This window comes from Durio zibethinus, chromosome 1 (genome assembly GCF_047325235.1).
Source record: "Durio zibethinus cultivar Kanyao isolate XHJ-2024 chromosome 1, ASM4732523v1, whole genome shotgun sequence".
NCBI classification, from domain to species: domain Eukaryota; kingdom Viridiplantae; phylum Streptophyta; class Magnoliopsida; order Malvales; family Malvaceae; genus Durio; species Durio zibethinus.
The window spans coordinates 5,366,579-5,378,416 of NC_143162.1; the positions used below are offsets into that span (position 1 = coordinate 5,366,579).

At 30.9% G+C, this 11,838-nt stretch overlaps 2 protein-coding genes across 2 annotated transcripts; one reads left to right on the top strand and one right to left on the bottom strand.

The window, feature by feature from the left end:
- Positions 1-627: 627 nt before the first annotated feature.
- LOC111311034 (CASP-like protein 5A1) lies at positions 628-3,332 on the top strand. Its single transcript, XM_089760503.1, has 3 exons — positions 628-1,016; positions 2,039-2,171; positions 2,912-3,332. The coding sequence occupies exons 1-3, from the start codon at positions 805-807 to the stop codon at positions 3,101-3,103; spliced, it is 537 nt and encodes a 178-aa protein (XP_089616629.1). The 5' UTR covers positions 628-804; the 3' UTR covers positions 3,104-3,332.
- A 941-nt stretch (positions 3,333-4,273) lies between these two features.
- LOC149520305 (uncharacterized) lies at positions 4,274-6,586 on the bottom strand. The gene is made up of 4 exons (XM_089760509.1): positions 6,365-6,586; positions 6,101-6,212; positions 5,033-5,101; positions 4,274-4,618 (listed from the first exon to the last, which is right to left on the bottom strand). Exons 1-4 carry the CDS (start codon positions 6,490-6,492, stop codon positions 4,541-4,543), a joined length of 387 nt encoding a protein of 128 aa, XP_089616635.1. The 5' UTR covers positions 6,493-6,586; the 3' UTR covers positions 4,274-4,540.
- Positions 6,587-11,838: the final 5,252 nt, after the last annotated feature.

Consider the following 11,838-nt stretch of genomic DNA (forward strand, 5'->3'; position numbering starts at 1 on the left):
TCTTATAAAAAACTATTATTGCTCATTACAAATTTTGAATTTGACCATGAAGTTTGTGAAACCATGATTGTAACTTGTTAGGTATCTAATTGTTCAGTAAGGTGTTCGACAAGCAGAACCGAATGAAAAATTTTGGTGAGAGAATGAGAATTGAAGATATTATCAGGTGGGTAATGGTGATTTCTCTAGTCGCTGGCTTAATAACACAGTTTCTTTCAGCTTTCTTCGCATGGTCCATATTTTTGGGGTTCTTTTAACAAAGATTCAGTTTTATTAGCCATAAATTTTCTGTTCTGTTTTTTCCGTGAACAACTAAAAACAAATGTCCTTAAAATCTTCGCAACAACAAGAACAAGGTCTTACTCTAACAAACAGAAATCGACATTAATAATAATAATAATAAAAAATTATTATTTGTAAAGTGCTTTACTTGAGAATCCCCATTTCCAAGTTGCAGGCCAAAAGAAAGCATATGCTCTTTGAATTTTGACTTTTTTTTAAGGAAGAGATCAATGCTGGCTTCATCTTGCCCGTACATTAAGACTAGGCCCCATTGTTCACGAAACTAACGGCTCAGATTGAACAGCATGCCATCCAGTATTGATTTTAAAGAATAAAGTCTGTTAATGAGAGCTCAGTGATTCAGCACAAACGGGGAAACTCAGCCACACTTTCCCCTTCCCAGTTCCAATTTCACTTTGTTACTTTGTTAAAAGGGAAAAAGAAACAATTAAAGATTAGAGGTTTTTCTGTCTTCCAATTCAATAAAAAGTCCTAACTTTATCGTAAAGAGAAAGGGAAGCAATGAACGTAAGCCGTCCGGCGGTGCACCCGGTAGAGGCTCCTCCGATGACGGAGGCGGCGGTGCACGGTCCTAGAGTGAGGATGAAGGACGTCCAAGGCATGCCTGGGACTAAAGGGGGCCTCTTTCTTCGTCTTTCTCAGTTCGTTTTTGCCATCATTTCTGTCTCCGTAATGGCCACCACCAGTGATTTCCGCTCCGCCACAGCTTTTTGGTAATCACCCTTTTTTTCATTTCCTTTTTGGATTCTAATTTTTCAATCTTTTATCTTTTTGGCTTCTTCCCTTTTATGTTGAATTAAATTAATTAGTGAGGCCTCAGTATGCTTGTGAGTCGTGATATTTCTCTCTGTGAATTCCAGTTTTTATTTTTTGTACAAACATCCAATAGACTGTAAAGTTGAGCTAATGAAATGACATTCAATTTGATGGTATTGATCACCACCAAAATATTATAAATTATTTTATTTTTAAAATCAACGACAAGCTTCTTTCAAGTTTTTCTATAGAAATTTGATCTTTCAAGCAGACATATGGGGGAATTTTTATGTTTGGATTGTTCATGAATAATTATTTCCTGTGAGATGCCTGTTTGTTTGCCATATGTCTGTTTGTAACACATTTTATGTAGTGACACCTTTGAAGATATGTCATGACTTTGATGATCAATGTAGTTGTGGGAGCAGGAATGCCTTTTTTCTTTGTAGTTAAATTAAACTTTTCTGAGCACACAATAATATAAAAAGTTGAGCTGTAGGAGGTTGCAACCTAGAATTTGGCAATTTAGAGCTGAATATAGCATTTATATTTGTTCGACAAGCTTCCTTCGAAGCAGTTCTGCATTTTACTGTCTTATGATGCTTTATACTAGTTAAATGCCGTAATTTAGCATTCTTTCCTTTGGTGGTTTAAACTACTATTTGTTTGTTTCTCTCTATCAAAGTGGATCGTTTTTGCCTCTTTGGTGGTTGGAACTCTGAATTTCTAGTCTCATCAGTTAGTTATTTGCTTTCACCTGTGTATATATAGCTTCAGTCAGCAATTTGTGTAAGGTTAGTGAAAATGTGCCAAAAGTGATGCCTACACCTAATTGTGTGACAAAACTATTTCAGTTTTTGGTTTATAAGCTGAGATTACGAAACAGTTTCACTAATATTTTGTCTTTTAGATATATGATGATATTTAATGATTGTCATCTTGTTTGTAACATGAATATTTCATGCTGTTAATGCATCAGCTACCTTGTTCTTGCTGTTGGCTTGCAAAGTTTTTGGAGCCTGTCTATGGCATTTGTTGACATATATGCCCTCTTGGTGAAACGAAACCTGCAAAACCACATAGTAATCCGTTTGTTCACCATTGGTGATGGGGTAAGAGTCTCTTGATCAATCATACAAAGTCTGCAGCAAGGCTTATCACTAGATTATTTTTTTGTTTACCATTTAGGTACTGGTTGTGGTTTAACTCTAGGAAATTTGTATGGTTGTTCTTGCTCTGTCCTTCCATAAATGTATAAGGGCATTACCTAAAGTTGAGTTAGTTGATGGGAGCTTTGATTTGGTTTTTTAAACCAATGTTTGGCTTAGGCATCTTTCCATGCATTCAGTTGCAGGTTGGTTTTATGCACACACAATATTTCTTTCAGTTCTTTAGGGTTAAACTTATTATAACAGGCGCAGGAGATTAACTGTGTCTATTTTAAGTTTTGCCTTCTCTGTTAATACTGAAATCTTTAAAAAGAAAACAAAGGATCTAATACTTTAAATCATGAAAGGAGACCCCTATTTGGTAGTCCAAGGAAAACTGTAATTTCAGCATTGCTGATATACATTTCATTTAGTACTGGCTATTCTGATTCTGCAAATAAAGTTTCCAGCTAATTTCGAAAACATTTTCTCCTCAGATTTGGTGACATAGGTATATATAAATGGATAATTGACAGTGTTTATCACATTTATTTTTCTCAATGCACATTCCAGCATGCCATTGCATAATCTTTGGGAGGGTAGCTTTGGGTGCTGGGGGTGGGGATGTTTAGTCATTGCCTTGAATGGGGTATGGCATTTACTTCATTTGCTAGTTGAATAAAACTGATGACGTTTTGGTGCAGATCACTTCCACCCTTACGTTTGCTGCTGCTTGTGCATCCGCTGGAATCACCGTCCTGATTGACAATGACCTTGAAAAATGTGCTGTGAACCACTGCACCAGGTTTGAGACTGCTACGGCAATGGCTTTTGTCAGTTGGTTTGCCATGTCACCATCCTTTCTGTTGAATTTCTGGTCATTGGCTTCCCGGTGATGATTATGTGCAGCAGAGTTCATCGGTGGAGTTTGTACTTCTGTTGTAGCGTTGTGCAGCCTTTTCAATCTGTTGTAGTTTTGTGATTGCACCAACGGTGTATATAGATTATTTTTGCTTGGGCTCCTAATTCCTTGGGTAATTTTTTCCATTTTGAATAAATATTGTATCTAATACAATATTGTATCTTTGAGGAAAACAATCATTAAATTATAAAATAATTTCTTCCCCCATTTGTCTCTACCCTACTCCTATGAAGCAGGGACACTTATCAACCCCTTGCATACCCGTGTTGTAACCGTGTCCGATTCTTGATGCTTATGACTCATTGAAATACATGTTCAATTTAGTCCGATATGACAAAAAGAAGAAAAAAATTCTCGTTTGGATAGATATCATATATTATTTTGTTATTGTGTGTATCATAATATTTTACAAAAATAAATATTTTTTTAAAATCAACTCAATATCTATCATATATTATATTTTTAATCGATGATTATAATATATAAAAAACTATATTTTTTTCATTATTGTGTCCTATCATATTTATGTCCTTATTTTTCAGAAATTACCGTGTCCTTGTATTCATATTATATCTTTGTGCCTGTGCTTCGAAGTCTACTGCTTGTTGGCCGCTGATAATGGATTTCCTATTTGAAGATAGCAGTTCTTATCCTGTATAGGGCTCATAGGCTGATAACCCCCAGCACTGGTTACTCTTCAAACATTGAATCATTTTTTTCCCTTTTTTTTCGTTTCAGAAACCCTAACATTGGATATTTCGATGAGACTCCAGCTTGTTTGTTAAAGCTGACTGAAGGGATTAACTGTGTCATTCATTAAAATACACCGTTGGTGTCTATTATCTTTTCGAATCTATTTACTCTCTAGAAATCATATATAAACAAACTTCGCGACAAAGTTTGCGATACATCTGTCTATTCTTTCTGTAAGCATTTCCAAAATGGCATCTACCTTTTGGTTTGGAAGGTTGCAGGCAGCAGTACACTCGCTACAAAGCAGTTACAGTTTTATCAGTTCATTGGCACCAGACATTGGATGTAATTACAGTTAACAAAGTGTTATTCTCTTGTTATTTTGGCAAGTGATTTGTTTTCTTTCAATTGGCTTTTTTCTTACTTATTTCTAGGTTTAGTAACCTCTCTCTTAAGACCGAAAGCTTTGACTTATCATTGAGTGTTTGATAGTGTCCAACTTTGCCTACTCAACTACCTATTACATGAAAAATTTAGACCTAAATTATGAATAAGAAGAGAACTTCTCGAAAGTCCAACCCCATATTTGAATAACCCAGGAAGCTGCATATTCCTTGCCTAAACAATGGACCATTGAACCACTTTGTCGCAAGCAATGAAGTAAGTTGAAGTTGTGCTCAACCCAGATATCAACAAATTTTTGTCAGTTTCTCTATTCTTAGTGACGACACCTTCGTTTCTCAGCCTGAAGCTCATTTTTTAATGTTTCCACCTGCTCGTGTAAAGCAGCATTTTCCTGGTAACATTGGAATTAGTCAATAAAATAGCAAAAATTCATAACCGAGAGCTTGCAAGTTACATTTACAACCATAGAAACTGTCAGTCATTGATGAAAGACTGAAAGCATATTTCAAGAGGTCTTTTACTCAATAAATCAATTTTAAGTAACAATAACAATAGCTTTTGACAAAGTTTTCAAGGACGCATAAGTGATTAGGAAAGCCAGTCTCACATTCATTTAATTTTACCACCTGAAACCCATAATAAACAGTCTTTCCAGTAAAATCATGGTCAAATGACTTGGTTCTAACATTTCCTATGAAGAAGTATAGGAAGAATGACGAATAAAACATAGAGGATACTGATCATAAGAACAAGACATCTCAAGAAGAATGAAAGAAAGAACAACTTTCAGTACTGAAGAAGTCACCTTTTGCAGCAGTGCCAGTTTTTCACTAAAGGTAGCGGAACCTTCCTTCTTCTTGATAGATTCCTTAATCTGTGAAAAAGACACATAATCTATCAGTTTCCAAGAGCTGACAAGCTCAAATATGGCATCGCGATCTTGTATGCATTTAAGGATTAAAAACATAGTAATCAAACAAGTTTCATTATTCCAATGCATGTAAACATAAATACTAATCTCTATAAGAAACCTGCTATACAGAAATGATTAATACCTTGACTGGTGTAACTTATAACAATATGATTGTTCAGAAAGCATATTTTACCAATTCTTGGCACATCATTTACTTAACAAATTATTAGTTAGTCATTATGGACATAAAGTAGAGAAATTTTCTGATCAATTTGTCATGCAGAACAACACTCTCATCATGAAAAACATAAATAATGCATGCGGTTTAAAAGAACATGTAGGTGACTAGAATCACCTGGTTAGACAAATTAACCACCCGCAAGTTTGAAATAAATGCTCCATTGAAATTAGTCCAAAAATATTCCTAACAAAGTATGAGTTACTATGACATGAAATTTCTCTTAAACCAGCAATTGCAGTCGTAAACAGACTCCAATTGACGCTTTTCAATAATTTGTTAAGTAGAAAAATTTCAGAATGTCATATGTATAGAGTTCGCTTGAAAACCTTAAAAATACCAGGCAGATAAGGTAAGTCTCCAGTCTCATATACAAGTCATAACTGCTGAACATATCAAGCTCCAATTTGAGCTTTTTGAGCAGGCATTTCACTTGAGATTTCTCAGAACAGAGGAAGTTAAGATAAAATCCTATGAATTAAAACTGCTAAAACGACATAGCTCCCAATTTGAGGTTTTAAGTGGTCTGTAAGATCAACAATATTCACTCTCTCAATCTGTTTTGCAACTCTATTTGAATAATTTTCTTTTAATCCTAATCTTTTCCAAAAGGATGTTCTGAAATAGAAGTAAATTTTGAGATCTTCCAAATTGACTAAAATCACAATGCTAAATCTACTTATGATCAAAATTTAATAAGAAAATGAAAGAAATCAGCATACGTCTTCTAGTTCCTTGGCGCACTTTGAAGCTTTTTCAGCCTCCTCATCAAATCTCAGCCTCCACTCCGCAGATTCATCCATTGCCTCTTTGTTTGCAAGATCAAACTGTCTCCTTCTCTCCAAGAAAAAAATCATTTTAATTACAAATTAAACAGAAAATGAGGAAACCCAGAATTCAAAACAAGCTAATTTTAATCAAAACCTAAGATTTTTCAGAAAAAAAAAAAAAAACCCAGAAAATTTTGAGGAAAAAAAAAGGCCAACCTTAGCAGCTCAGCATCATCAGCAGACATAGAGTACTCAATTGTCCAAAGCCTGAAATAAACTGCTATTCCTAAAAACATAGCCACCGCTAATCCTACCAATATTCTCCTTCTCTCTCTTCCTATCATTTTTCTTCTTGTTCTTCTCCGTATAACTCTCCGTGAACTGTTTATTTATTTATTTATTTTTCTCTTTTTTTTTTTTGGTGCATTTGGTTTTACAACATCTGGCTTGGATTAATTTTAAGACGACGTGGGTACCAGATTCGCGTTATTTACTATGAGTATGGATTTGGAGCGGCTGCTTTTTTTTTTTTTTTTTTTTTTTTTAATTTCATAAAATTTTCAATTTTAAAATTTATGAATTTTTCTTCAAACTGAATTATTTGTTCAGAATTGAATTGGTCATCTTATTGATGATTATAAACATTATTTTTCTTACATTAAGCACTTTGGTCGTAATTAAGATGCAATTGGTACATAGGTGATAAAAATGCAATAGAATATAAATTGTATAATAAGACGTAAAAATGGATAGGAATGAATTATGCTTACTTTATATAATAAGGTTTACTGCATATACGATTTTTGCATATGATATAAAATTAATTACTTTTTTATATAAAAATTTACACAAAAAATTACTTTATTATAAGATCTAAATATATCATACATTTTTAATAAAAATATATATTAAATATACAAACCGATTGCTCATAAAAAAACTTAATCATTTATTTTATTGATCAACTTCCTTGATTCATATGGTTGATTTTATGAATTATTTTGGATGTAATATATTTAATAAGATATGTAATAATAATTTAATTTTATATAAAAATTTCATAAACGAGATAATAAAATTTATATTACCTTATATAAAAATGATCTCTTAAAGATTTTGATGATGATAACTGACAAGTTTTTTCTTTCTTAAGGTGTTTCTCTTGACAAAAGAAATGTATATTTGGCTCTGTTTTATATGGGTCTGAAGATAATAACGATGAGGTGAAACTTAGAGTGTTAGTATGTATTTTACTTATTTTTACTTGGTTTTGATTTTAGTTTTTTTTTTTTTTTTTTTTTTGGGTCAATTTTTTTTTTAATTGAATTTGAATTTTTTTTTCTCGAGATGATTTTGTGTTACAAATTTGGATTTCTTAGGACAATTGCATTATTGAAAAAAATTTTAGGCGTTATTATTTTTTTTTTTATCTTTAATTTGTTTAAAATATTTGTTGTGAGGTTTGCATGTTGTTTTTTTTTAATGTTTGTTTAAAATATTTTTTGCATGTTGCATGGATGGTAATCGGATTGGGTTTTCTTTTTTAGATTGGTTTCTATTTTTCATTTAATTAATTTTTTTTATACAAAAATTGTTGAATATTATTCAGGATTAAGTTGAAGGTTAGTGGATATTTTGTTGTTTTTGTAATTTCAGGGTTTGTTTTTGTGTTTGGATTCTTTTTTATACATGCTATTCTTTTTGTTAAGCCATGTTTTTTCTGTTTGGTTTCTTTAATTTTTAGAAATTTCTTTTCTTGGATGAATAACTGTGGAGGAAGACATAAAAAAGGTCAGGTATTCTATATAAGATTCATTATAGAAGATATTGTTTCAGATAATGGGTGTTTATCTCATTTTTTAATGTATTTTGCAAGATATTTATTGATGTTGGTTTATGAATATTTTGGATATTTTTAGGTTTTTAATGGAAGCTTTCCTTTGTTTCATCAAGATTTCATTTTTGGTCATCTTCTGCCATTATCAATAACATAGGGATTTTTTACTCCTAAGTGTTATATGGGTTTGTTTAACATGTTATGTGTTCTTATGGGTGTCGCAACAACCTTCTTATCTGCAATCTTAATGAGTAGATTTGGCATTTTAAAGGTTTGCTTTTTTCTTTGGTTTATTTGCTAGAATTTACTATTTTGGAGTTGGTTCTAATTGCCATTTCCCTTTTCAACTAGAGCAGTTGGATTAATTTTTCAAGCTTCACTTCTCACCATGGCTATTGCTGTTTACCATAGTGGATCTTTTTCTCAAAGAAGTCCCTTTCTTTTCTTTTTATGTTTGATTGTAAGAACAACTTTAACATTTATGTTATGGACTAAACGATTGACTTTTAGTAGAAATCATATTACCTTGGTGATATAAAAATTTACAAAAGCATGACTCAATTTGGTGTACAACATTGGTCATGGTTGTATATCTAATTGAAATCAAGGTTTAGTGATAGTTGGATATTTTAATTATTTGCTAGCTACACCAGAAAAGACAAATGGATTCCCTAAAGGTCTATATAAATATTATTTTGAAAGTATTAGAAGTTTGGAGCCATCACGATCCATGTTGCTGTCTTTAAAGAGTTTTGCTCTAACTAAGGCAAAAAACTTGGCGTTAATGTAGGAAATCCCTATAAAAAATTATAAAATGTCATGAAAATACACTAAATAGTTTTAAAATTAGCATAATAATTTATATATCCTCATATCCTGTATGCAGGTATTATCAAGGTTGGGACATATGTTATATGATATTGTTATAGCCCAGGTACTTCGAACATAAATCTCATCATCCAAAGTAAATCTTATTAGGATAATAGAGATTTCTATTGCAAGATTAGCTGAGTCATTAACATTGGTAGTTACAATAATTGTAAATGATGTTTCTCATTTTGGATTTCTAGTAATGCTATCACTTTTATAAGTAGTTGGAGCTGCATGGATGTTCTACTAATGGTTGTTGAATCCTACGGTAGAACAAAGAAGCATTTTCTCTTTTCATCCTTAATTTTAGTTAAAATATAAGTACATAAATTTTCTATTATGTGTGGGTATTTTCCTCAAGTTTACATAAATTAATATATTTGAAATAAAAAACCTTATGGTTTAGTCAATGGTTATACATTACCTAATTTTTTTTATTTACTATTTTTATTAGCAAGCTATTGCTTTACTGTTTATATGATTGTCTACTCACATTTTTTCTTTAATTTATCAACAACAATTGTTATTTCTTGAGTGCAAAGGCAATCTAAAAGAAATATGAGCTTGATATATTCCATATTTTTAACATTTTCCATATCTTTTTACATACAAGATGCTTGAGGCATATAGTTTGATCTCACATGGTTGCTTAATGTTTTTATAGCTCTAATTTTAGTCAGTGATAAAGTTTCATAAAATCTACGGTATTTTTTCTAATGTCACTTAGCTAGAAAGTAAGATGTGTTTTTTTTTTTATATTTCACATTTGTTGAAATATAACATAGAAACATTTTTTGAAATTTTGTTTCTGGCCAATAAAACTATATGTAAAGTGGCTTCATACAATCACATCTTTAGTTTTATATGTTGAGTTGTTACTTTTAGTCATGGATCTTGTTAATGGAGAATACTTTGTATATAAATTGGTTAGTGTTATAATTATATTGTAGTCTATAGGTTTTTTAATCATTGAAATCAAGTTATGAAACTTTTGGTGGTTGATTTTTTGTTTTAAATAAGTTATTTGTTAAAAATACTCATATTTGGAAATTATAATATATTGTTAAATTGTAGTTGATGGGATCCTTCTTTACTGTGTAAAAATGTGTGCTGAATGCTTGATGATTAACTAAAATTTTTTTTTGCTTATCATAGAGGTTGGAGGCCATTTCTACTAGTGCTACGCATTTTGGGGAAAGGCATTGTTGATGTTTTCATTTGTTGTTTTTGGCTTTGTGGTGAAACCTTTGCAGTTAAGAGGTTACTATTTTGATGTGTCATCTGCACTTCAGAGTTTTTTATTTTATGATCCTACAACAATTTAATTATTGAATATTATTGAACTTTGAATCATAAGATTTTGTTCTTTTAAATAAAAAAAATTTGACATTTATAAAGATAGTTTCTATTATAATTGATGATATCAAACATTAATATTAAAAATAGTTGTAACAAACTAAGCGAAGCCGAATGCCCACACTAGTAGTAATAATAAAAGTATAAAATAACTATATGTTCACTTTTATAACCAATGGGTCCAATACAAAAGGAAAAAGAATGATTGGACCCACCCTATATGGTAGCTAATCCTTAGTTGGGCTTATGACTTGAGAAGCTTCAAAAGCTTCATGTTTGGCTAATCTATAGCTTGGGCCCTAATTTTAGGTTTAGGTTTAGGTTTATTGTCTATTTATTGCCTAAACAAATTTCATCACCCATTTCTTCAAGAGTTTGTCTTTGCCTTTTGAAATTGGATAAAGCTTCACAAATATACAAGAGAAAAAGAAGAAGAAGAAGCTAAGAAAGGAAGGAAGTTTATGCCTTTCCTCTTTATTCCATTGTCCTTTATAATACAATCTTCATCCCATTAACTAGGATAGGTAAATAATTAATGCCTATGATAATAATGAAATTAATAGTCAATACCTAATTTTGACAAAAAGGCAACTTTTGACTTTTTCAAAAAAATGACAATAATTTGTAATGAATATATATGCTTTATCTCATCTTGTTGATGCTGATTTTATAGGTTATCCTATCCTTCTTGGATATAATCAAGATTTATTAATTTTTCATCATCCGGATTGAATGATTGTGAAGAACTAGTCCTAATTTTGTTCTAGATGTTCCATCCTTCCTGGTATTGAAATAATAAAATGTTGAGGATGGTCTATGTCTTTCATTTTTTATAATTGTTTCAAATGATTTACTGCTTGTGGTTCAGTTAGTGGCAATCTTTTTTCATAGTAGGATATTTGAATAAAGGTTCAACGACTGTTAGTTGAAGTAAAGACTTGAAGATATTGAGATTCTATTATTTTACAATGCAAGGTTTTTGCTTTATTCATCATAGATATTCCTATTTGGAATTGATATTAATTAGGAGATGAAAACTTCCTTAAAGCTTGATTAAGTTATTTAGAATTCTCATTGATTTTTTCAAAAAGAGGTCCACCTATCAATTTTTGAATTTCTCATATTTGATAAGGTTGGATAAACTTTTCTCGTTGATAAATCCTTAGGATGTTGGTAATATTAAAATGAATATAGCAAAAACATTGATCATTTTTTATGACATCAATAAACTTGATTTAACAAAAGCAGAGAATTATTTTATCAAGTAAAAAAAAAAATTTGTACAACTATTTGGCTTACTAATACAATTGATACTTGTTATATGTAATGGTTCATAATCAAGTCTAAATTTTATTTTTGGAAAGAGTTCTTCTATTCTAGTATTTTCAAAATCTATCATAAAATTATCTTTTTAAGAATGATACTTTGCAAATTTTTCTTGTAATAATTTTTCTATTTCAAGAAGAATAGTACCATTTATTCTTTGAAATATCTTTTGGGGTAAGAAAATTGCAACTTTTTCAAACATTAAATTTTTCTTTAATTTTAATATTTTAAAAGAAAAATTTTGTTTTTCAAAGAATTCACAAAGTTTCAAGAGATTGTTTATCTCTTTAAGAGAGTATTG